Source organism: Mustela erminea, chromosome 4, assembly GCF_009829155.1.
Source record: "Mustela erminea isolate mMusErm1 chromosome 4, mMusErm1.Pri, whole genome shotgun sequence".
Lineage (NCBI taxonomy): Eukaryota > Metazoa > Chordata > Mammalia > Carnivora > Mustelidae > Mustela > Mustela erminea.
This window is the reverse complement of record NC_045617.1, coordinates 24,841,126-24,867,108: the sequence shown is the minus strand read 5'-3', so window position 1 is coordinate 24,867,108 and position 25,983 is coordinate 24,841,126. Positions and strand designations below refer to the sequence as shown.

Genomic DNA, 25,983 nt, shown 5'->3' with positions numbered 1-25,983 from the left:
AACACATTTGGTTCCCTTTTCTCCAAACGTGTCGGAATTCCAGGACGATGCCTGAGGACCCAGCTGAAGCTTCCCACCTCACCTAACTGGGAGGCAGCCGCAACCTTCCTGTGCTGCTGGGGGAGATCCCTGCACCGTGACCCTCAGTGGCGTTCCAGCCCAATGCCAGGGTTTTTCCTGCCTTGCTACACATACTGAAGGATTCAACCAAAATACAAATCGTTAAGAACCTTCTCCTTCCCTCTCTGCCCCCAAGAATGCGAAGATACTCCCTTCTCTGCGAGGCCATTCCAAGAAGATCGTGCATAATGGAAGGAAAAAGTGACCCCCTTTGCGTAAGGAGACAACGGGACCACCCCAGGCTGTCCACAAAGGTCAAACGTGGCCGGAGTTCTCTCCTGGTGTGCTTGTTCTTCCTGACTGTGGGAACAAACAGCCACCACAGTGTGAAAGCCTTGGGTGAAAAAGCCGCTTCACAATGTGCGATTGCTGCTCCTACCGTCGGGGCGAAGTCTGTTCTTACCGCCCCCGCGTGCAGGGTAGCCCGTGGGACTTGCTTTGGCTAAAGGGACAGCAGCTAAAGAGGTGACGCAAGCAGAGGTGTGAAAGGTGTCTGTGCTCCTGAGCTTGGCCTCTCTTGCTCTGAGAACCCTTCTGTGTTACATGAACAAGCCTGGACCAGCCTCCCAGGGGTGAGAACGTGCAGAAAGGGAAGCTGCAGCGGGCACAGCCAGCTTAGCCGAGGCCCCAGACGCAGGAGGGAGGCCATTCCAGATCACCTCGCCCCGGCCACGTCAGGCCAAACCTGGAACTACCAGCTGTCCCCCAGAACCGCCAACAAATACAAAGGTGGCCATTTTAAGATGCTAAGGTTTGAGGTAGTTTGTCCCACGGTGAAGGTGAACCAATACACTCAACTCTGCGTTCCATTTCTGGAACTCTGGCTTTGCTTGCGCACTTGAAGGAGTCCAAAGAACCCGTCTGAGGCAGAAATGTAATGTGACACAAAGAAGAAAACGTTTTCGGGAGCTCCTTTAGGAACTCAGCAGTGCTTCTTCTGAAGCTTCTCGACACTTGTAGGATGACCTCGAGGCATCTAACCCACAGAAACACTCACAGAGGGCACTGGGTTTACGTATACGGCTGGTCCCTGCGGCCGTACTTGGGATAACATGGGAGTGGAAAACATCTAACTAGCGATCATTAGGGGAAAGGATAACTTACGGTGTACAATGAAACATAAGAAAAAAGTGGTTCCATGTTTTTCAAATAAGCTCTTTGACGAACCATCTTAGAGCCTGTATTCAACCAGCACGAATCTCACTCAGCAATGAGGAGTCTGAGGTTTCCTCTGGAATCATTACTCAGGGCACTGGAGCCTGCTAGCCACACGTGAAACCTTCCCCCGAGTCACAAGGCATCCAGCAGGCAGCCGGTGCAGGCAGCCAGAGCAGCCAGAGCCAAGCACGAGAGATCCATAATTAACCCTTTATTTAAAATGCTCATACATGGGGCGCCTGGGTGGCTCAGTGGGTTAAAGCCTCTGCCTTCTGCTCAGGTCATGATCTCAGGGTCCTTGGATAGAGCCCCACATAGGGCTCTCTGCTCAGCAGGGAGCCTGCTTCCTCCTCTCTCTGCCTGCCTCTCTGCCTAATTGCGATCTCTGTCTGTCAAATAAATAATTAAAAAAATAAATAAATAAAATAAAATGCTCATACATGGGGTGCCTGGGTGGCTCAGTGGGTTAAGCCTCTGACTTTGACTCGGGTCGTGATCCCGGGGTCCTGGGATCGAGCCCTACATGGGGCTCTCTGCTCAGCAGGGAGCCTGCTTCCCTTCCTCTCTTTCTGCCTGCCTCTCTGCCTACTTGTGATCTCTGTCAAATAAATAAATAAAATATTAAAAAAAAAAAAATGCTCATACAGGGGTGCCTGGGTGGCTCAGTCCATTGTCTGCCTTCGGCTCAGGTCATGAACCCATGGTCCTGGGATCGAGCCCCACGTTGGGCACCCTGCTCAGCAGGGAGTCTGCTTCTCTTTCTCCCTCTGCAGGGTGAGGGGGAGAGCAGTGCTCTCCCATTCTCTCTCTCTCTCTCTCAAAAAGGAAAAAAAAAATGCTCATATAGTTAAAACAAATTTCAGCTTTTTTCCTAGGTGGATATTATTGATTTTTTAAAAAATGTATTGCTGAGGGGCACCTCGGTGGCTCAGTGGGTTAAGCCTCTGCCTTCAGCTCAGGTCATGATCTCAGGATCCTGGGATAGAGCCCCGCATCAGGCTCTCTGCTCAGCAGGGAGCCTGCTTCCCCCTCTCTCTGCCTGCCTCTCGGCCTACTTGTGATCTCTCCCTTTGTCAAATAAATAAATAAAATCTTTAAAAAAAAAAAAAAAAGTTTAAGGTGTCTGCCAGCCCATGGGGAGGCTTGGAGGTGGAACATCCCATGCCAACCCCTGATGTCCTAAAGCTGCCGCTCTCTCCTTGGTCTTAACTGTTCTGAGTGCAGGTCTTGTCTCCCACCTGGACTGTAGGCTGCTAGAGGGGGCCACCATGTCCAGCTCCACTGTCTCTCTCTCAGAATTTAGCCAAGTTCAGGGGCACCTGGGTGGTTCAGTCAGTTAAGCATCCAGCTCCTGGATTCAGCTCAGTTGTGCTCTCTGCGTCATGAGATCGAGCCCTGTGTCAGGCTCCATGCTCAGTGGGGAGTTTGCTTGGGATTCTTTCTCTCTCTCCTTCTCCCCCTCCTGCTTATGCTCTCTCTCTCAAATAAACAAATCTTAAAAAAAAAAAAAAAATACATTTAGTCCAGTTCAATCTAACCAGCAGGTGAAGAAAAAAAACAGAGCAAATTCATAAAATTCGTAGTTTAGGGGTATGTTACAAAAGAACTCCCTTTGTAAAAAGATTCACTGAATAAGTTCTCCTAATATAAAAGATGGGCTTGATTTAGGAAAAGACCTCCCACCCCCCAACTCTTCCAGGAATCTGTGTATAGTGTGTACTCCATAAAATGCGGAGGCGATTCATAACAGCCCTTGCTATCGAGTGGCGCAAAGCAAAGCAAAACTCAAAGCAGTTGGGTTGTGAAGGCTCCCCTAGCTGCATCATGAATCCAGACATCTGCAAGAATTCTAGTTAGAGAGCACACCTTCCAGAAATCTAAGCCAGAGATGGGACAGCTGCAACAAAAGCTTTCTCACGCCCAAGGGTTCAGCAGTCGTCCGGATACCACAGGTAGAGAGACAGAGCATCTAGCGAGAGGGTCAGAGCCCAAGCAAACAGAAGGGGCTGGGCCCTCACCTCGGGAATCAGCCGCCGCCTCTTCACGCCGGGGACAGAGTCAGGCTGGCCATCGCTGCCCAGCTGCTTTCGCTTGCTGGAATCCTGGAGAGCAGTGAAGACGCAGTCCAGAGGGTGCTTCTCGGAAGACCTGGAGCTCACCGAGCAGTCCAGGGCAGCATCTTCGGCCTCTGTCTCCACTTTCACAGTGTTATTTTTTAGAACTGTGGCAGAGAAGAAACAGGGCTCAGCGGGAAAGACCACTGGGCTGCTCAGAGGTTAGCAGGGTTCCCTGAGCCACAGGCTGGGGGCGGGCTGCCCTCGGACACTACCACTCGGATCATGAAGTCTAGGAACAATTACACCGCGCTTTCCAACCTAGTGATCTTTGTCTTACCGCGTTAGTGCTAAGACAATAAAACCACGTTCAGAGAATTTTTTGCTCAAAACTGGTTTTGAAGTCCTTTTTTGTGTGGGGGGAAAGACAGGAGATAGAAAGAAATAAATTCTATCTCTGAAATGATACTTTTAAAAAGTAACTCCGAAAAGATACATAAGATACCTCTAGCAGGTGTATGGGTGGAGGGGGATGGGAACCAGGGGTGGGAGAAGTTCCACTGATGTTTCATTACGTAGCTTTTTATTTTTGAACCATGTAGTGTATGGCCTAATAAAAAAATACTAAGTTAAAAATATTTTTTAAAAAGAAGCTTTTTTTTTTTTTTTACCTTCTTCTACATCTTCACTGAATTCAGTTGAGTTCATCTTCTGTTCCACTAAATGAAAAGACAAAGACAAAGTCTTGATTTATTGCTTGACTTACTTCTTCATTTTCCATACCCATGAGAAATTCCCTCACCCTCCCCACCCCTGGCTCTGGGTCATGGAAGCTGAGCTGACACTGGTTCCCGAACATCATGGAAAGCCGCATCCTCTGAGTTAGAAGCAGCCAGGCCTTCTGCATACCCTCTGGGAGCGCTTCTCCAGAACTCCACGTGGGCAGAATAGCTCCTAAAGCATCGACTGAGTCACTTTCACACCGAGGGGGAACATTATTTGAGAAAATCAAGTCTTACGAAAGACCCAAGTTCAGAGGACCTCCTTTTAGTCCCTGCTTTCTAAATTCCAGCCACAGACTGAAAAGGCAGACTAAGGATGTAGGGGGTGGCTCCTTGGGACACGAGCAGGTCACAGGACTGACTCCAGGTGATCGTCCAAATGAAGACGTGCTGTAAGTGGAAGTACACCCTGGCTTTTAACGATGTAGCGGAGGGGAAAAAAAAATAAAATATCTAATCAGACTTATATTGATTACATGCGGACACGATAATGTCAGATTCACTGGGCTAAATAAAACTTTATTAGAATTAGTTTCACCTTTTTTTTAAAATGTAGCTATTAGAAAATCTGAAACTACTTAAGTGACTTGCATTCTATTTTTATTGGATGGTGCTGGTCTAGCCCTTCCTTCCAAAGCAGCAAGAAGATGCAGTGTGGGTTTTTAAAGCTCTGGAGCGCCACAGAATCTGGCCCAAACCCTTCTTTTTACTGATGAGGGAACAAGGCGGGGGTTGGGGTGGGGAGAGGAACAAGAGTAAGGGGCACTGTATGGGCTGCAAGGGTCAGGTGCGGGGCCCCTGACTCCCACTGCCTGTGCCAAGATGGAACAGACACCATGATCAGAAGTAGCATTAAATCTCTGAGATTCCCCCCAAGCGACGTAACAGCATTCATAAACAGAATAAGGTGTACTTGAGGCAGTAACGCAGGAAAAGAAGACACTGATGGCCTGTACTACTGACACTGAGTTGTGCTTCCCGCAACTGATTAAGCCAACTGCAAATACTGAGTTCCCATTCTGATTAACCCTTTGAGGAGAGCAGGACTAAGAAGTATCTTTTCAGAAATTTCTAGAAGAACAGTGCTATATACAAAGCCCAGTAAACTACTTACCAAATAGCCACAGAATGGTGTGTGATTCCCGGTTTTAGTTGGCGGGGAAGCAAGAAAGAGGGAGTGAATCTAGGTAAACCATGCACACAGTTAACAGCCTCAAAATTCACTAATAATAGCAACATGCGTATGGTGCTTATGATGTGATGTGCTATCCTCAGAATGTCACAATAACTTTATGACAGGCACAGTTCTTTCCAACTCTGTATTACTAATTTTCAGAGAAATTAATAAAAAATTTAAGATTTATCTGAAACTGCAATTACACTGAAAATAATTCCTATTTACCGAAGTATCTGTTATCTGAAAAACGTAACACACAAGATGGTGTTTAGGGAAGATGATAAGTCCAATTCAAGAGTCAAGAGTACCAACGGTGAATTTTAGCAAATACAATTTCCATTGAATTGCAAGGGGGAAAAACCCCACTTTTGACGTCACCCCCCGAGGGGCTGGGAGTAGTTAGGGCGGGTGGAGCACAGGCAGGCAGGCAACAACAGTCTGCACGCGGCGAGGCAGCCCACACTGGGGAGAAGTTCAAGCCCAGGCAGGGGAGCTTCATACAGAAATGCACTGCGGGCCTTGCCTGATGCCAACGGCCCTGGGAGACCCCGCCCCATGGTCACGGAAATCCAGAGCAGAGGTGAGAAGCAGCGGAACAGATGGGCAGGACTGAGTGAGTCTTAGAGAGGGCGCAGCGTGAGACACAGATAACTGGGGAGACGCGGTGGGAAAGGGAGGAGGAGGTGGATGGCTCACTGGGGGAGAGAAAGGGTCAAGGTGGAAGAAAAACCACAAAGACTCAAAGACGCTAAGCAGAGGACATTAAAAGGACAAGCAAATCCTGGAAGAAAACAGGTGTTGGTGAAAAAAAACACAGCAGACAGAACCACAGCGCCCAGCAAGGCCAGCACCGTTATCTACATGTTATCTGCCCAGCTGTTCCCGGAGAGCAGCAGGGAGCTGGGGAGGCAAGCGCGGGCGCGGGCTGGGGCTGGGGCTGGGGCAGACCAGTGGGGCTGCAGTCCAGTACTGGGCGTACACTTGGCCGGGATGGGGACTCAGGAGGCAGGAAGGGTGTTTTCTACATCACACCGTGTGACACTAGCGCAGGCATACAAGCACCTGGTGAGGAAAACGGTGAAGAGCACACACCTGGCCTCCCGCGACTGGGGTGGGGGGTGGGGGGTGGGGGGCAGAAAGCCAGAAGGGGGGCTGGGAAGGCTCCCAGTGGGCCCCCGTCCTGGGCACTCAAGACACCCAGAGGGCATCTGCTCTGGAACCAGTGTCACCTTAGACCAGTGACAGATGCTAGATTAGCACGGAAGTGACCCAGACCCCAGCACAGTAGGCCCCTTCCCCCCGCCAGCCAGCAAAGCTGCCCCGCTCCATGGGAAGCTGGGGAATTTCGCGTTGGCAAAGCCAGAAGAACCCACAACTGCATCTGACTGTGTGATGGGGACAGGAGTGAGGGTACTCAGCCAACACCGCAGCCCACCCACGGCAAGACAGATGCACGGCCACGTCACCAACACTTCCATCTTGCCCCGAGCTCTCTGAATCCCAATTTTACCAATAAAGAAACCAAGGGCATTATTCCTTAAATCTGGACAATTCTTATTTGTCAACTCTACCCCAATGAAGAGAGAAAAAACTATATTTATAGTATTTTGATTATGGAAACACAGTATTTGCATATGGAAGGGGGGGTTGGAAGGGAACACAGGGCAGGTAACTTGACCCAGGGTCACCAAGCTGCTGGGTGGCAGAACTAGCATTCAGAACTAGCCTCTGTCTCTCTTCAGTCAGCCCCCTGGGGCGGAAATCACAGAATCCTCATTCGTCCAGTAAGGTGGTTCTGGTGAACACGGGGGCCAGTTTCCAACCTTGCATCCGGCTGTCCAACGGCAGCTAGAACACCCAAATCTCCCTCCGTCTGCACGGAGCTACCTGGAAAATCTGTCTATTCCGTGCTTAGACACAGTCTCCACTCCACAGGGCAGAAGAGATGTCCGGGGGGACTCCCAGCCTCCCCGTACTGACACAGTGACCGCACAGTGGGAGAAAGGACAGGGACATCACATTGCCACCTCCACACATGGCTCCCTCCACTTCCCGGTCATCTGCCCGGATGAAGGTCACAAGCCTGCCCGTCGGGGGTGGACACCGTGCGCCAGAGGCCGAGCATGCCGCAGGAACTGTAGGTTATAGTTACCAACCACCACGGCTCCCGCCCGCTGGGGCTTGCTCTCACCCGTCTCGCAAGCTGTGAAACCACCAAAGTATGCACCCGCGTGTTCCTGAGAATCAGCTTTCTCCCCCAAGGGGTGGCTGTTCCATGTCCCCCAGAAACCCCAGGCCAAGCCCAAAGGAATGCTTAAACAAATGAAGGGAACAAAGGTCAATGAGACCCATGTAGCCTGCTGCTGCCTCTAACGAAAATATCGAAAATATCGCAGGCTCTACAATGCCCATGAGCTCTTGGAGGGGACTCTCAAACAGGACCAATCTCCAGGGGTTAATTTAGTAACTGAAAATGTTCCGTTATTATTATTATTATTATTATTTTAACCAAACAGCCTAGGAAGCCTCAGGGTAAATGACTGTCATGGGAACGGAAAGGTTTGAATGTTGCAGAGCTCCTAAGAGTATATATGATTTTATTAAAATGCCTAATAGTCTCGATCCTTCTGCACGGAGCGAGACGGACAACGTTCAATCTTCCATGCAGGGCACACAGGCGGGGGAAGATTAGAATGTCATCAGAAAAGCCTTCCGTTTACAAAAGGCACAAAAGGGAGGGTAATCCCAAACGTTCAGAAATAACAAGATGCTTTAGCCACTCAAATATCAAATTACAAAGGCTAAGTTGCTTAAATTGGCTACATAAATGCAGTCACTGGCAGGGCTCCCTCCGTGCCTCCCGCTGAAATGCGCCTAAATCTGATGCCTGAATATCAGCAAGCTCCTGCCTCTGGCGGGAAGAAAGTCTGGGAGGAGGGATGACAGGGGAGGCAGACAGTGAGAATCACTCATGGGGGCTGAGAAAGAATCAGTTCTCAGAGATGCCACAAAGAAATGGAAACGTTGAAAAGATTTACAAATTACAGGTCAATGTCTATTTTTGGAGTTCATTTTAAGAAGGGAAGATGCTTAGGGTCTTTTTTTTTTTTCTTTTTTGACTAGAAAATGCACGCACAAGAAAGAAAACTCATGAAGTATAAAAAGGAGATTTGGGGGCACCTGGGTGGCTCAGTGTGTTAAGCCTCTGCCTTCGGCTCAGGTCATGATCTCAGGGTCCTGGGATGGAGCACTGCATCGGACTCTCTGTTCAGCAGGGAGCCTGCTTCCTCCTCTCTCTCTGCCTGCCTCTCTGCCTACTTGTGATCTTGCTCTGTCAAATAAATAAATAAAATCTTTTAAATAAATAAATCAATAAATAAATCAATCAATAAATAAATGAGGAGATTTGGTTTAAAAGTCCACTGTCGGGCACCTGGGTGGCTCAGTGGGTTGTGGGTCTGCCTTTGGCTCAGGTCAGTGATCTCCAGGTCCTGGGACTGAGTCCTGCTTGGCGGGGAGTCGCCCCCCCCTTCCAACTCGTTCTCTCAGTCTCTCTCTCTCAAATAAATAAATAAAATCTTAAAAAAAAAAACAAACACCCACTGTCGTCCCCCCCGCCCCGCCCCGTCCCCAGTCACTCTGTGAGAGGCAGTTTTCTCGTGCATCTTTGCACAGATGTTCGGGGTCAGCAGCTCTCGGAGCATGAACCGTGTCCAGCGGTTGCCAGCGCTGGCTCGTCCCGGCGTGCACAGCCTGTACGTCCCTCCCCAGCTCCGGGCGGACTCATACCCTGGAAATGGACACTTTTACAAACAGCTTTTTTTGTCTCTTTTTGGGGAACCACTTTACAAGTATATTCAAGGCCTTTCAAGGGTTCTATGAGATGAAAAGTGTTTTTATAACACTGAGGTATTATTGCCCCTTTTCTCTCATAGGCAGGTAGGAGAGCTTTCCAGACGCTCCATGAAGTGTTATTTTGTGAAAGACTGACTACAGAGGCAACCAGGAAAATTCAGCTGCCTTCTCTTGAGCCGGATATTAAAGAGAGATGCAAGAATGTAAACAACATAGGGGCACCTGGCTGGCTCAGTTGGCAGAGCCTGCAACTCTTGATCTCAGGGTGGGGAGTTCAAGCCCTACATTGGGTATAGAAATTACTTTAAAAAAAAAAAAAACTTAAGAAAATTAAAAAGAATGTAAACAATACCAATCTTTTCACTAACATTTTTTTGGGGGGTGGGGGAATAATTACCTTTCATTAAAATACTACTGATACTACCTTGTAGTGGACTTATTATGGTTGTTTTTAAATAAATTAAAAAATATTTAGGGGCGCCTGGGTGGCTCAGTGGGTTAAAGCCTCTGCCTTCGGCTCAGGTCATGATCCTAGGGTCCTGGGATCGAGCCCCACATCTGGCTCTCTGCTCGGCAGGGAGCCTACTTCCTCCTCTCTCTCTCTGCCTGCTTCTCTGCCTACCTGTGATCTCCATCTGTCAAATAAATAAATAAAATCTTAAAAAAAAAATTTTAAACACCTTTCCATTTTAATTTTTTTAAAAAAATGTTTAAAAGATTTTTATTGATTCGTTTATTTAGAGACAGAACATGCAAGCAGGGAGGAGACACAGAGAGAGAGAATCCCAAGCAGCCTCTGAGGTAAGCATGGAGTCTGGCATTGGGCTCAAATGCGCAACCTGGAGATGATGACCAGAGCTGGTTGTCCCTGACACTCAACAAACCAAGTGAGCCACCCAGGCACCCCTCTGTTTTAATTTCTAACACAGTAAATACTGACAGATATAACCATATAAACTAAGACTCTTTGGGGTCTTAATAATTTTTAAGCATATAGAGATGCTGAAACTGGAAGGTTTAAGATCCTGTTCCTTGTTTTTTTCATTTAATAGATCATAGAAATTTCTCTATCATTTCTTTTTTTTAGTTTAAGTTTCCCCCAGAAACAGACTGGGAGACAAGGCTCCGGAATAGTTTCTCTGGGAGGAGACAGTCAAGGTCACGGTAACAGGCTTCCTTCCGTGGGGGAAGGCGTTCCCTGTCTGCGGGCGGTGCTGAGGGCACCAGCGGAGGAGTCCAACAGGCCGGCCCGACCGCCCCGCTGTTCCCTTCGGACTCCTCACCTCACTGTCCCTGCTCTGCGCCCTTGGCGGACAATCAACAGAAACAATAGCTTACGCTGTGTAGAAACTAACTGCCCCAGCAATCCTATGAGGTAGAGACTCTTGTTAGTCTCATTTTACACATTAGGAAACTGAGGCACAGTTTTGGAAACAAAAGGGGCCTCAGAGGTGATCTCCTTTTATAGGTACAGGACCCAAGGCTCAGAAAGGCTGGGAATGTGCTGAGGCTTCCCTGCCCAGTGCTGGAGTGACCACACTCCCCCACCGCGCATGGGAGCTGCTGGTGCCAGTGGGGGGACCGTCCTCTGTGCAGGGGGTGACCGACCAGACAGCTGACTTACAAGGACTGATCACAACCAACAGCAGCAGAGATGCAGGGCCCGGAGGATGAAGATGAGACTCTGGGAACCTCTGTCGGAGGGGAAGATGGGTAAACAGCATGAGATAAAAGTAACAGGAAGGAAAGAGCACTCAGAACCCCAAGGTTAGGAGACATTACATTAGGGTTTCTATAACAACCATAACTCAAATCCAGTAAATACAGGCTGCCTGCCACAGCTGTGCAGAAGACCACCAACGCTTACAATTTTGTGACCTGGATATAAATAATTTCAAGCACTGGTATGTACTTATCAGACTTTTTTCTTTGGAGGGAAGAAGTAACACTATTCTAGGGGGAAAGAAATCTACTTTGAAAATAACTTTGTCGGGATTCCCGGGTGGCTCAGTGGGTTAAGCCTCTGCCTTCGGCTCAGGTCATGATCTCAGGGTCCTGGCATTGAGCCCTGCATCTCGCTCCCTGATCAGCAGGGAGCCTGCTTCCTGCGCGGCTGCGCAATTGCCCACGCGCATCCCGCCCCCCCCACCCCTGCTTGCCTGGGCCCTCTTGTCTGTCAAACAAATAAATAAAATCTTTAAAAAAATAATAATAACTTTGTCAGTGCTTAGATGCGCAAATCTTGATCTTCCTCATCACTTTGAGCTTATAAGGACCGTTAACCAAATCTTTGTCCTTTACGGAGTCTCCCACCCTTGAGTGTCACAATACACAGTTACCACGCTAGGCAGAGGGCAGAGGCTCTCAGGTTAAGCACAGGCAGGAATTGAGTAGAGACTCAGGGAGGAAATCCTGGTGCAGAAGCCCTATGCGGCCCTGAGCTATTATTATTCACTGATCAATTTCACAAAAAGCTGCAGAGAAAGTAGGAGGCATCAAACTGAATGGGACCTAGGTTGAGATCCCCGTTGATCACTATCTTTATTTCCATTATACAAAGTTAGGAAGTCAACTTCAACACATTTTCTCAACACGCGAATTTGAAAACCTCTATTGACAGAAAGAGCTGAGCATTAAATTATGTGTAAAGATTCAAAATCAATTGTTCATTACAGGGCTATCCAGTCAATAATAACCTACTTCAAAGTTTGCTGGGGAGATGTCAACTGCATAATTAAAAAATGCCATAAAGCAGCTGGAAGGAAATATGCCAAAATGTTAATTACCTCCAATTAGGGGATTATGGATGATTTTTTTCCCTTAATATTTCCTTCTCGTTTCCAAATACTCTACAGTGGGCATGCAACTCTTTGAAAATGAAAAAGTATTTTAAAATTGAAAATAAGAAGTATTACAATATGAATATAGAACAGAGCCAGGCCATAGTCCCACTTAAGCCCACAGACAGCAACATACTCATTTTGTAAAATCAAATCATTCAACTTTTAAACATTTAAAATATGGATAATCTAAGAAACAATGTAACAACTGACAAACTAGGAAAGGCCTTTCATTTCATATCATTCTCTGAATTATTGACTCTGAAGGTCAAAAATGCTCCTCAGTGTGGGGAGAAAGAGAGATCAGAAAAAGTCTCAGCTCATATACCTGGGTATGAATAAGAAGGTGAAGAGATTGGTTTTTGAACCATCAGGAAATGTCATTTCCTGGTGGGTACATCATAGGCTCTATCAGTGCACTTGCCTGATTCTTGAAGGATTTTCAAAATAAGGCAAATTTCATGGCAGGAAAAAACAAAACAAAATTTTAAAATAATGAGAGCAAGTCTTCTGGATCAGGGATGGAAGGCGGGGTCACCGGAGGGTTTGTGGCTGGCCAGAAGCTTAACAACTCGCCAGGGCAGAGGCCTTGCTTTCTGGGTCTCCGTATTCTGAATGACCACTGTTCAATGTGGTCCTTTCTTCAGGGTTCTCTTGTGGTGTCTGGGAGATGTTCTGACCCGCCTCTGGGGCCCTCCTTCCCTGACTCCTCAAAACTGGCCCCAGCTGGGCAAGCAGAGGCCTGCTCTGAGGGGCCTGGCTCCTGCGTTAAGCAGCAGGAGGTAGTGGGGAGAGGGACGGTCAGGAGGTCTGCGGACCTGAGGAATGGCTGGACCACACAGAAAAAGGAAGGTGTGGCGAGGTGACTGGTTCAAGTGGGCAATAAGGAGTCACACAGAACCTGTCGTGGGGAATTCCCCTTGTGGAGAGCTGAAGATCAGACCACAGTAAGGAAAGGAGGGGTCATCTGGTGTGGTGATTCCTTGCCAATGCCCACTGCCTTCCCAGGGTCACAGATCTCTTCCCTAAGTGTCCCACAGGTGTCCAAGGGACAAAGTTCTCCAGTGCTGCTCAGAGGGGGCTAGGAGTGGCCCGGGGTCTTCTCATCAAGTTCTTTCCAGAGAACCTGTGCTCATGAGAGGGCAGCCAGACCAGTCCCCTTGGTGAGAGCAGTGTGACGCGAATCTGAGGCACCAGGGGCTTGTGGCTGACCAGGACTCACCCAGGACCAGCAGCAGGCCCCGAAATGGGAAGTACTTGGGCTTCCTGAAACCTCGAGGTTCAAATCCCAGCCAGCTGACTCAGGATTCTAGCCCACTAAATCGGAAACGTCCACTGGACTTAGCACCGGCCACCAGGCTGAGGTACAGTCCAGGAAGACGGGGCCCAGCAGCCCTGACCTCCTCACGCCACGCGGCGGGGGCAGATCTTCCTCCTTCCCAAGTCACGTTCTCAAATGCAAAGTGACGCAAACTCTCACCACAGGAAGGGCTGCTGGAGATCGGGAGCCCCAGAAGAGCACGGTCTTTAGAACCTGGGACCAGGGAGCTGGGGACTGTGCCGGCTGCCACATGCAAGGGGTAAAGCGGGGAAAATACGCTCCGACCGTTCCTGATAAAACATCCTCGGGATTTCAAAAAGGTAAAGACCTAACAAAAACTCACCTCATCCTTTTCACAACTGCCACAACTCATCAGACTTTGTGATACTTCTCTGTCATATCGATTTTAAAAATTAAGCAGAGGGGCGCCTGGGTGGCTCAGTGGGTTAAGCCGCTGCCTTCGGCTCAGGTCATGATCTCAGGGTCCTGGGATCGAGTCCCGCATCGGGCTCTCTGCTCAGCAGGGAGCCTGCTTCCTCCTCTCTCTCTGCCTGCCTCTCTGCCTACTTGTGTTCTCTGTCAAATAAATAAATAAAATCTTTAAAAAAAAAAAATTAAGCAGAGAAAAGGAGGGCAGCAGCTCACATTCTGGAAGGCCGGCTGGCAGTCCGTTCCCCAGGTGAACCCACACCATCCTCGCAAGAGCCCTCTAACTTTGCAGGCAGAGAACCAGGGAGGGCAGCGCGGTCTGTGCCTCACTTGGGGTGTGGGGTTATCACAGAGAGCAGGGCCCCAGGTAGGCTCCGGGGCCTCACTCCAGCCTTCCAGAAGAGCCTGAGGTGTGGGGCATGAGTCCGCCACGCTGCTTCCTCCCTTCCCACCGAGCGCCCATTTGTAGGTGGGCTCTGGTGCAGAAGTCACCTGGTCCACGGGCCCCTTGGACAGCCCGGGATCTGGGCTCTGGACCACCAGAGCAATGACAAGTGCAGCTGATCTTGAAGAAAATCGAGAAAAACCTACCGAACTTCAGGGTCAGAAAGAATTGGGTTAAAACCCTGGCCCCCCTACTGTTCAGCTTATTAACCCGGGGCAAGTGGCTTCCCCACCCTCGGTTCTTTCTTCTGTAAAATGGAGTCGAACACACTACCCTACCTAAGGAATTTTTGTGAAAATTATAAAGGACAAAGTGACTGGCACATAGCACCTAGTAAATGTTATCCATTTTAAGGCTTTTTTAAATAAGATTTTTGGGGCGCCTGGGTGGCTCAGTGGGTTAAATCTCTGCCTTCGGCTCAGGTCATGATCTCAGGGTCCTGGGATTAAGCCCCGCATTGGGTTCTCTGCTCAGCGGGGAGCCTGCTTCCCCCCCACACACACCCGCCTGTCAAATAAATAAAATCTTTAAAATAAATAAAGATTTTCAAAGTCACCGTAATACTGGATAGTTCTTAAAACTACAAAATTAAGTAATATGACAAAGCGTTTGACAGCTTAGTGACTTTTCTTGTCAACGAAAGAAACGAAACAAACTGGAAGGGGGTGAAATCAAATAAAATGCTCTCCCTAAGGACAGAAAGAATGTTCCCATGCCATCTACTCTTGCGGGGCGCGGGACTCTGCGTTTACGGGATCAGCTGGGAGTCCCGCGGCTCTCGGAACCCGGCCCTCTTGGCACTGGCATCCCGCCCCTGGGACTAGTAGGACATGTTTGCAATTTGTTTTTATTTTTAAACACATCTGCAAATGCAGTTTGAAAAATACCAGTCCTCACAAAAAACCAGGGCAATTTTCCCCCGAGTTTTCGAAAGCTGTAATTGCTGCTGCCTTCCTTACTCAGTCGGAGGACAACCGCATCTTCCAGCAAGGCCAAGAAGCGCGACCTCCGCCCGGCAGGCTGGCCCGCCTGCAAGCTGCTGTCTTACCCTTCAGACTGTCTTGTCTGAACCTGAGGAAGCACGATGTCCTCCTCCTCGGCTAAGCCACACTCTCAAAGCCTTCCTGAGGCCAAGAGGGGCTACCTTCCAAAGACATCAATGGGGAAAGTTGCCGGACTTGCAACTTTAATCTCGGCACCCAGAAGCCGGGGCTCAAGGAGGAAAAAAGGCCAGCACACCCTAGCAGTCACCCATGTGACTGCCTGACTGTACAGTGGTGACTAATTTTCCTAGGAGGTACAAGCTGAGTTTCCTCTGTACTTCCCACTTTTTCAGAGTAGGTCGTCTTGTGACCACATGAGCTAATTAGAGTTGGGGCACAGTCGGCTGTAAACACCCCCCACGCACCCCCATGCCTCCATCCTTCCCATCCCTACTAGCTCCGTGCTCAAACCAACATTCCCCAACACCCAGGGCAGACCCGGGGCCCCCTGACGGGCTGTTGGAAGAGCATGCGACTCTCGATCTCGGGGTTGTGAGCTCGAGTTCCGCGCAGGGTGTGGAGATTACTTATATAAATAAAAACTTGGAGAAAAAAAAGGCCAATGAGTAATTTATTCAAATTGAGCAATCAATGCAATTACGGACACTGATGCAACTATGTTTCGCTGGCCACTGAAAACCTAGCAGGAGAGGGAAGAGCAGGGCCATTGGTAGAGAACAAAGAACTGAGAGGGTTTATTTTAAATACAATGTTTCAAGTTGGATTGAATAGGAGGGGTGGTCACGCTACCAGGTGAGCTGCTGAGAAAAACCCTGCTGGTTTGTAACAGATCTGATCATTCAGTGACTAACATGCCAGGCATTAAGTACAGCTACCAGCGAAACAGCGCCTCTCCTGTTTGACACCAAGGAGGCCTGAGGCCAAGCAAGTAGCACTCTTAGCACGACATGTGGGGGTCATGTGTGGCGGCTTGTTCCAGAAGCCCCAAGAGCCCAGAGCTGAAATAATGTTGCAAGAGATACCGGAGCAGAAGAAGGGACAAGAACAACTGTTCAATCTGGAGGGGAAAGAGCGAGCAAGAGCGAAGGATGCGCACAAAGCACTTTATAAAAAACCCCATTTGGAGGGCACATGTGTTGTGACTTTATATTTTATTAAAAAAAAAATATATCACACGGTAAGATTCACTCTCGGGGGGGGGGGGGGGTACACAGTTCCATGAAAAAGAACATGCGTCTACACCCCTGTAACCACCGAGGGGGAGGAGGCAGAAAAGTTCCATCAGCCAGAAGATTAATTCTGCAAATAATTCCCCAAACTTACATTAGCCAGTAAGGGGCACAATGAATAATAAGGGAGGCCACCATAATTCACCACCTGTCATCTCAACCAGGTGCCAGGAAAAAAAGGCTACATCCCAGCCTCCCAACCACGAACACCAAGTTATTTTTGCTGCTTGGCTAGCAACCTTCATGTGTTTCTACATTATACAATTTTGCGGTATTTAAAAGACACATCCCCAGATTTTTCATCACGGTGTCAATTCAATTCATAAAAGCTTCTTGTTTCCTTCCTCATTGCTTCAGGGGCTTTTTAGCTTGAAAAAGTGGCAGGTGGGACATTCTGCAGGAGACTAAATTTTCACCTCAGCAAATCTGTCAGGGTTGATTCTAATTTTTCTCTTCCTAATTATTAAACATTCAGCAGTTCCTCTGCTCATGTAAAGGATGTTCTGGAACCTAGAAGGGCACCACCAAAAGGGGCAGTACTAGTTAAGTGTGGGCAACACAGTACCCTCTAATAGGTTACTGGGATGAAGATCTTGTCTCTTAGGTCCTAACTGGTCTCTGTTGTTTGCTGGAACTACTGCTGTGTGCGCGGTGGGGGAAGGGAAGGGCATAAAACTTTTCTGTACAATGTCCTGTATGGTGATATGAAACCATGAACTAGGGACGGATGATTAAACAAAACAGAACAAAAACCAAGGGGGCTGGGGTACGGATTAACAGAAGAATCTCCTCCATCCCTCTCTCACACACCCAGCAAGCCAGAGAGCTCATTTCCTTGCCTCAGTTTCCTGCAGCCACAGCTTTCTGGCACGGTGAACAGTCAAAAGTCACTTTAAGAAGTTGAACATTACCAACTGCGAGGTGCTTATTAGCTCTATTCCGTGCCCCCTCGTCTGGTTAGCCTCTGCGTGTACAATTCTTCCAGCCGGGCCACCTGAGCAATCAAACTCTCTCACCCCCGTAAAAACACCTTGTAAAAAACTAAGCCGCGACACACAAGGCCCTCACCAGCGTTGCAGCACAGCTCACCGATAAGGCGAGGGCAAAGTCTGCGTGGGAACTCGCGTTTACAATAAAGAGGGAAAGGGGGCGGACGGTCACGAGGAGCGCCGAGCGCCCTGGGCTGCAGCTTTGCTGCCGGCCGAGAAGGCCCCGCGCCAGGCCGGGTGCACACCCAGGGCGCCGGGCCCGCCTCCAGCTCCTGGGCAGCGGGAACCGTGAACCGCGCCGTGGACAGCGGGGGAGGGAGCGCTGCGCCCCCTGGCGGCGGGGCCCTTCCCTATCCGCTCCGGCGGCCGCCGCCGCCGCCGCCGCCGCCGCCGCCGCCGGCCTGCCTAGCTCCATTTGCAGACTCCGGAGGCAGCGTCCCTCCAAACGGGGGCTCCTCCGGCCTCCAGCTCCCCGCTCGGCATCTCCCTCCAGTCCCCGCCCCCTGCTCCTGCTCTGACACCCCCTTGTACACGCCGAACCGTGCCCCGCCGCAGCCCGGCCGAGCGCGAGCGCCGAGCCCACCGCGGGCTCCGCAGAGCCTTCCGGCGGCCCCGGCCGCTCCATCGCAGCGCCAGGCGGGGGTGCGGGGCCCGCGCACGGCGCGAGTGGGGCGGGCGGGCGGCGGCGGCGCGGACCGTTCCACTCCGCGCTCCCCCCCGCCCCCGCGCGGCGCGCGTGCTCCCCGGAACGCCATGGAGCCGCCGCGTTCGGAACGGGCACAAAGGGGCGCGCGGCACAATGGGCGCGGCGAGCCCGTGGGCACTGGGCGCCAGCTCGGGCGGCTCGGCCCTGCGCGGGGGTGGGCGCTCCTCCCGGCGGGCGCGCTCAGGGCAGCCCCCCTTCGCGTCCCCTCCCCTGCTCCCGCCCCCACCCCGGCATGGATGTTGCAGCCACTCGCCGGTCCGTCTTGCCCCGGAGCCGCCACCGCGCGGCCGGCTTGATCCGCCCCGCACTTACCTGGGACGCGAGTTGTGTACTTTGCAGAGCGGGCCCGCGCCGAGTTTGGGCGCCACGTGGGGGGGTGGGGGAGCGCGGGGCCGGGGAGTGGGGGCCGCGCGCGGAGGGCCTGGCCGGGGCGGCCCGGGGAGTTGCTGGGGGCGGCGGGAGGGCGCCGTGTATTTTCCCCTCTCTTTGTGTGTGTCCGTGCGCTGCGCTCTCGCGTGACGTGACGGGACTCCGTGTGTCATTTCCGCACAAGGACACAGGAGCCCCCGCTGCAGTGGAACCACAACCCCTCCGCCCCCACCCCTGGCCCGCCCCTCCCCCTCAGCGGGGCACACGCGGGACCGGCGGCGGCGCTCGGGCGTGAACGGCCGCGGCGGGGAGCTGGGGCGCGCACTCCGGGGACCCGGGCGGCCCTGCGCGCTCGTCCAGCGCCGCGCAGCTCCACGTGGGCCCGCGCCGGCGGCTCGCGGCGGGGGGCGGCGGCCGCGCAACCCACGGCGCGCCCGGGCAGCGCTGCCTAACAATGTCCCCTGCACGCCGTGTGCTCTCCCCCCGCGAGTCATCGCTCTGAAACGTGGTTGCTCAGCCCCGAGGAGTTTGACCTGAAAAGCCTCTTTTTCCACTTTTTTTTTTTTTTCCTCCGCGGGACGGCGACTGTTGCGGGTCGTCTCCTCCCCTCGCGCCCGCGTCTCTCCCCACCAGTTTTTGGCATCCCGGTCGTGGCCCCGCACCCCCCCACCCCGGGCGGGGTGTTCCCGCGCCGCCATCCGCACAAAGACCTCGGGGCGCTGGGACCCCGGTGGCTCCCGGGGCCCCCGCGAAGCCGGCATGGAGTCCGGCGGGGCGCGGGAGAGCGACCCCGGCGCTGGGAAACGCAGGCTCTGGCCACTCCCCCGGCAGGGTGGCCGCCCTCTGTTGTGAGCCGGAGCGGAAAGTCACCCTTTTACTTGGAACCCGAAGTTTTGGGGTTTGAGGCTACAGAGCAAGACATTCAGAAGTGCGCGCGCTCGCAGACCCACATGCCACCGACAAACCCACGGGGTATCTGCGCCGAGCGCTTAAAATAGAAAAACACGAGTCACCAGTTCAATAAAGGTTGATTCTTTCTACTCCTAACTCCCGGACTGTAGATTCCAAGTTGATAAATACGAAACCTACCCCTCGGGTATTAAGTCTCAATGACTTGAAGGGGTGTGGCGGGTGAAGGTCAGGGAAGCCCAATCCAACAGTTAAACCACGTTTACATTTTAGGCAAACAATGAGAATGTAGATTTAAAAAAAAAAATCCTTTAATTTGCCGGTCGGAGTAAATATAAAAAGAAAAATGCAAATGATCCCATCTGCTGCTCACAGCTGACTGGCTGCAGGAGCGAGCCATGTGGCCCAGCCCTGCGCGGTCAGTGAATAGGTAGAATAGATTTTAAAAGAAGGCATATGCTGGCTCCTTGCTGCCCAGTTGCGGGGAGGGTTTGAATTAACGTGTAGGTCTGGATTACCGTATCCTCCGGACCCCTCCAGTTGGGAATTTAGTAATTATGCAAGTTCTTTCCCTTCGGTTTTGAAATCAAAAGGCGCACGGTTATCTAAGACCTTTGAGGAACTACGTGGAACATTCTGGAGGCTGTATTTGGATAGCCCATTTTGAGAAGTCAGTACTAATTGCTATGCAAAATTAGCAAGCCTCGGGGAGAACCGAGCTCTGCATCCAGGGGGTGCTTTTATAAAAGAATCTATACGTGCTCAGTGTCATTCAAAACAGGATGATGAAAAGAATGGGGCCGAGATAGCAGCCCTTCAAATTCAAAAGACTTGAGACGCCCTAGCTACATTTAAAATAGGGCGGAGGGAGGAAGGGAGGAGGACCGCTTGGGGGAGAATGGTTAATTTATACATTCCCAGAAGACGGAATGGAGGAGCTTCGGTTTCTGCCGGGAACTTGACTTTTACACTCACACGTTAAATAACATGTATAATACGGTATATCGCTTGACTCACTTAACAGATACAGCAGTTTTAGTCTCACCTTCAATTTAATGTGACAGTTATAATTAGAATTTAAAGAGTATAAATTGCATTTCATTAGTTCAGTTTTCTAGGATTTCCCAGTAGAAGAGTTAGGAAGAGTTAAGAGTAGCATTTAAGCTCACGTTGCATTTTTAAACCACTTTACAGAAGTGGTTTAAAAATGTAAAATGACCTTGTTACGTTGTTACAAAGGGGATTAGATGAGATAGGTGTTGTGACGATCTATAGCTTTAGCCGGCCCTCTACTGTAACAACTGAGGTGTTTAGAGAGGAATTTAATAAAACAATTCAAATAAAAATAGAAACCAACATTTCCTTGTGTTTGAAACCAAGAATTTTGTCAAATATAGTAGTTTTGTTAATGAATAGCATCTCAGGCGAGCAGCATGCTTACCTGACCGCTGACTTTTTAAAACATCTTAGAGAAATGAGAGTGACCTTGAATATTATAAATGACACATCTTAATTTGCATAACTGGATCAATCTACTTAACAAAGCTGTTCATTCCAAATAAGTTATTAACAAAAAAGGAAATCATTGCTATGTAGGAAATGACCTACCTTCAAATGGTTTTGTATGCTCTTTTTGTTTTGTTTCATAAGGGAAAATTGTATATGAAGTTGAAGACAACAGCCAAAGCTGCACTGGAATAGTTTAATCTAACTTGTATTTTGGAGGCTTAAAAAAATAAAAGGTCTGAAAAAAAAAAATAATAGATCTGAAAGTGCATGCAAATAAAAGTAATGCCTTCTGAAAAAAAGATGAATAAACATGGAGTAAGATGGGGAGAGGAATGACGTATAAAAAACAATTCCTGCCCAACACAACCCAAAGTCAGTAGGAGTGACGACGGGTCCTGGTTCATGGGGATGTGTGTAAAGACCTTAAAAATAAAATAATTAATAAATCCCTGAGTTTTAGATATCTGCATGATTGGCAATTCCGTAATTAGAAATGCAAGTTTTCTTTGCATTAGAAATTAGAAATGCAATTTTTCAAGTTTTCAAATTAGAGTTGTTGCAATTGATCTAAGGAGCTCATTTCCAATCTTACCTGAGTCAGAAGCAGCAGGTAGATGGGCACCCTGACCATACAAAGGATTCACACAAAACACTAGACCAACTCAAAAGGAGAATTGCACAGCCTTTAATAAAGAATGGGATATATACATAATGTAAATATATATAATTCAGAGTGGCAGACAGACAGGCATTAGGTTTCAGTTATCTTGTAACTGCTATTCTAAAGGTTTTTATCATCGCTAAAATATATTTATAGTTGCCAAGACAATATTTAGTAGGGCTTTTTTTTCCCCCCTCAGTGGTTAAGTCTTAAAACAACGCAACAGATTTCACTGTTACTTGTGAGACATTTCCACTTTATTTCTTGCCTGCTGGATGTATAATTTTGCCAATTCTTCCACTTCAAACAGAAGTAGCTGACAGATCCAGATTCCATGAATACTGACAACAGAAAAGTAAGAAGGAAAAAAAGAAGGAACACGTATTAACTTCATTAAATAGAACTTATGGAAAGACACACCTTGAAAACTAACTTGCAAAACTGGCTTTTGTTTGGGAAATTAGGCTCCGGGAGTTCAGTTTAACCCCTTGTGTGCTGGGGCGTGGGGGCGGGGACACCTACCTTTAGTGGAATCCAGAGGAGGTAAACGACCCAACATGGGGGAAAAGATTTAAGTTCTGAATGAAAATGCTGCAGAGAATTTGTGCTGGGCAGTTCTTCTGCGTGGAAGGACTATTTAATAATTTATAGCAGCTTGCGATTTTAAGTACCCAACACAGCCATAAAGATCTGATTTTAGCTGAATATCTGGCTTGCACAATAGGATTTTGCAAAAAGAAATGTTAGGAAGAGTGAAAATCACTGCAATCCCTCTCTCAATTTCAAGCCCTTGAGAAAACAAATGCCAATCTGAACTATAGCTCATCCCAAGCCCAGAGTGCTGGCTGGAGGCATCGCAGGCCCAGCGCCCCCGAGCCCAGAGGGGCGCCCAAGGGCCTGCAGTCAGGAGTCCCCACACTGATCACACAGCTGTGACTGGCAGGGAGCAGGGAGTAAAGGGAGGCCGCTTTCCCAGCCAATCGGTGCCCATTAAAAAAAGAAGAAAAAGAAGACATACTCTCCTAGTAACCGGCCGGTTTTTAAGAAATTATTTCAGGCTGTGGATCAAAAGAGCCTTTAAATGAAATTATATACATACACAGATACATCTTTTTTGGTCTTAGTTTACCTGCCTAAAAATTTTTCTATACAATGAAACACCTCATAGAAATGAACTCGAGGACCAGTGATTCTATTTCTAAGACTCCTTCTCGGGGAGATACTCAACCAAAGCTACATCTGCAAGTCTGTTTACTGCAAGTCTGTTTACTGCAGGATCGTTCATGTTAGCAAAAAAAATGGGAGGTGATTTGAAAACCTGCTCAATAAATGACACATGCCAGGCATACTACACAGGCTTTAGAAAGAGAAGTACTTTTTCTACACAGACAGAAGAAAGTCTAGACCACCTTACTGAGTAAAAGACAGTCAGAGATCTATTTGAAAGAGGACTTGGGCTGCCTCGGTTTTGACCTCAACTTTCTAGTTGGGTTCTTTCCAGTTTGTCTCTAGGCTCAGTCAGAAGACCTGGAGGGCAAGACCATCCCTAGAAGCGAACCAAAACTAACCCCGAAGCCATAAGGACTGGGCTGAGCCCGTAAGACCCCACCCAGGACTGACTCCAGGACAATGATCCTTTTGACCTTCTCAGCCTACCTGTAGGTACCCGCCCACCTTTGCACCACATTTTTCCTTATATAAACCTGGAAGTCGTTCCACTTTTTTGGCCATAGTTTCCGAGAGGGAACACACCCTTGTTCTCTGCTGTTGGCCTCTTTGAAATTCCTTTTTTGTGCAGGGTGCCTTTCTGGCTCAGTTGAAGAGAATGCAACACTGGATCTTGGGTTAGGGGTTTGAGCCCCAGGTCCGGGTATATAGAGGATTAAAAAAAAAATTTATTTTTTTTAATTCCTTTCTTGTTCCACCACCACTTGTTTCTCTGCCTTTGGATTTTATCAGTGGCGAGGGGCTGAGCCTGGTCTGTTGGGGATTCCTGGAGCCAGGTGCCTTCGCACCTCTGTGTGTCATGTGTAATCCTGTTTTTGTAAAAAAAAAAAAAAAAATGCACATGTTCTTTCTGTGTGAGAAGACTGGGGGAAACGGGGGAGCCAATGTTACAGGATGGCAGGGAGGAAAGGGGGATGTTGACTTGTTCACATAATACCTTTGTGTCCTGTTGGGTTTCATTTTTTTCTCACAATGGGCATCCACTGCTTTTGCAGCTTTGTACTCCCTTCCCACAGATGAAGGCCTGAGTCGTCACCAGGGCCTGCAGAGGGAAAGTCTCCCGAGAGTAGCTAAGTCACGCAGAGCTGGTGGGAGAGTCTGGATTTTCTCCTGTCACCAGGCTCCCCTTTATCTCCATGTTCTTAGTAGAAAACAGGGAAAGATCTTAATACGGCTCCAAAAGTAAAAACGGCATTTGGCTGCAGAATTTGGGTCTCCCCTTCCCCAAGCTTCTGAACTGTCAGTATCTTATGTACGTATGTATTTAATCAGAGAGAGCACAAGCAGAGGGAGCGGCAGGCAGAGGGAGAAGCAGGTTCCCCACTGAGCAAAGGAGCCGGATGTGGGACTTATTCCAGGCCCCTGGAATCATGACCCTAGCAGGAGGCAGGCAACTTAACCCACTGAGCCACCCAGGCGTCCCATGAATTGTCAGTATTTTAGAGAAGTAACCGTGACTGTACCTAAGGATTTCCCGAGAATCATGGCACATTAAGGTCTGAGAAATAATAAATGCTAACTACTTGATTATACCAAGAAGGAAGCTGAGGTAGAAAGGAAAGGTGGCTTGCCCAAGGCACATTGGCTTCTGGAATGATGTTTTTGGGTTCCTCTTTGTTATTCCTACCAAAGGCCAGAGTAAAAAAAAAAAGAAAAGAAAAAAAAAAGAAGGAAAGTCAAGAGGCCACAAAAAAGTGAAATACACAAGGTCTGTGCTTCGCAGAGTGTTTCTTCAGAAGAGCAGCCCCTGCCGCCAGCCGCATCCTTCGGTGAGCAGCTTAGCTCTCTTCCTGGAGAGGCCTCCGGGAGTCCAGGTCTGGGCCACAGGCCCCTGCTCTACTTCCGAGGCATCTTTTCTTTCCTGGTCATAGAGGCTGTTAGGAACTCAGCTCTGACCTCCCCCTAAATGCATGTATTGAAGTCCTAACCCCTAATATATCTCAGAAAATGGACTATATTTTTTAATAACTTTTAAAAAATTGAATTTATTTATTTTTGAGAGAGATGGAGAGAGAGTGCGTACTCATACAAGCTGGGGGAGGGGCAGAAGGAGACGCAGGCTGGATCCCAGGACTCTGGGATCATGATCTGAGCTGAAGGCAGATGCTTAACCGACTGAGCCTCCCGGGTGCTGGGAGGACTGTATTTAGAGATAAACTCTCTAAATTATTAAACTCTCTTAATTACAGAGGTAATTAATGTTAAATGAGATCATACGGTGTGCCTCAGTCCAATGACTGGTATTCTTTTTTTTTTTTTTTAATTTAAATTCAATTAAATTTAAAAAACTTCTACTAAGAACATGAGTCGCCTGGGTGACTCAGTGGGTTAAAGCCTCTGCCCTTCAAGTCAGTCAGGATCCCAGGGTCCTGGGATGGAGCCCCACATCAGGTTCTCTGCTCCATGGGGAGCCTGCTTTCTCCTCTCTCTCTCTCTCTTTGTCTGCCTCTTTGCCTACTTGTGATTGATCTCTGTCAAATTAATAAATAAAATCTTTTAAAAAATAAATTCAATTAAGTAACAGATAATATATTATTGGTTTCGGAGGCAGAGGTGAGTGACTCATCAGTCTTCCACAACACCCAGCGCTCTTAACGTCACGTGCCCTCCTTAGTGTCCATCACCCAGTTACCCCATCCGTCTACCCTCCCCTCCAGCAACCCTCAGGTTGTTTCCTAAGATTAAGAGTCTCTCGGGGCACCTGGGTGGCTCAGTGGGTTAAGCCGCTGCCTTCGTCTCAGGTCGTGATCTCAGGGTCCTGGGATCGAGTCCCGCATCGGGCTCTCTGCTCAGCAGGGAGCCTGCTTCCTTCTCTCTCTCTCTCTGCCTGCCTCTCAGTGTACTTGTAATTTCTCTCTGTCAAATAAATAAATAAAATCTTTAAAAAAAAAAAAAAAAGAGTCTCTCAAGTATCTTAAAAGCAGAGGGAGAGTCACCAGCGATGCTCACAAAGAAATGGGGACATGAGAGCCATCAGGGGATGTGAAGAGAAGGTGGCCATCTGCAAGCCAGGGAGAAGGGGCCTCAGGAGAAACCAAGCATGCTGGTACCCTGACCTTGGACTTCTGGCATCCAGAATTATGAGAAATAAAGATCTGTGGTTTGAGCCCCTGAGTCTGTGATATTTTGCTACGGCAGCCTGAGGTGCCTAATACAGAGACTCTGTCCCCAGGAAGCTGTAAGAACCTTTCTGTGAACT

General features: G+C 49.1%; 1 protein-coding gene and 1 long non-coding RNA gene across 7 annotated transcripts in view; both read right to left on the bottom strand.

Annotated features, from left to right (window-relative positions):
- The window catches only part of BEND3 (BEN domain containing 3), a 30,054-nt gene extending 11,179 nt beyond the window's left edge, over window positions 1-18,875 (bottom strand). Inside the window, exons 1-4 of one of the 5 annotated variants that reach the window (XM_032338904.1) lie at window positions 11,933-13,720; window positions 10,771-10,840; window positions 4,004-4,051; window positions 3,297-3,499 (exon numbers count right to left, since the gene is read on the bottom strand). In XM_032338904.1, coding sequence (XP_032194795.1) covers window positions 3,297-3,499; window positions 4,004-4,040 — 240 coding nt within the window. In that variant the 5' untranslated portion in view covers window positions 4,041-4,051; window positions 10,771-10,840; window positions 11,933-13,720. Of the gene's footprint in view, window positions 1-3,296; window positions 3,500-4,003; window positions 4,052-5,228; window positions 8,439-10,770; window positions 11,175-11,932; window positions 13,721-18,421 lie in introns of those variants that run through there. The other 4 variants (XM_032338902.1, XM_032338901.1, XM_032338903.1 and 1 more) reach the window with 4 other exon arrangements.
- A 2,696-nt stretch (window positions 18,876-21,571) lies between these two features.
- Window positions 21,572-24,126, bottom strand: LOC116588160. Of its 2 annotated transcripts, XR_004284816.1 has the most exons (3): window positions 23,722-24,126; window positions 23,214-23,593; window positions 21,572-21,898 (listed from the first exon to the last, which is right to left on the bottom strand). It is a non-coding gene; the product is annotated as an uncharacterized LOC116588160 (long non-coding RNA). The 2 variants fall into 2 exon arrangements; XR_004284815.1 differs by lacking the exon at window positions 21,572-21,898 and having other exon boundaries at window positions 22,219-23,593.
- Between the last annotated feature and the right edge of the window lie 1,857 nt (window positions 24,127-25,983).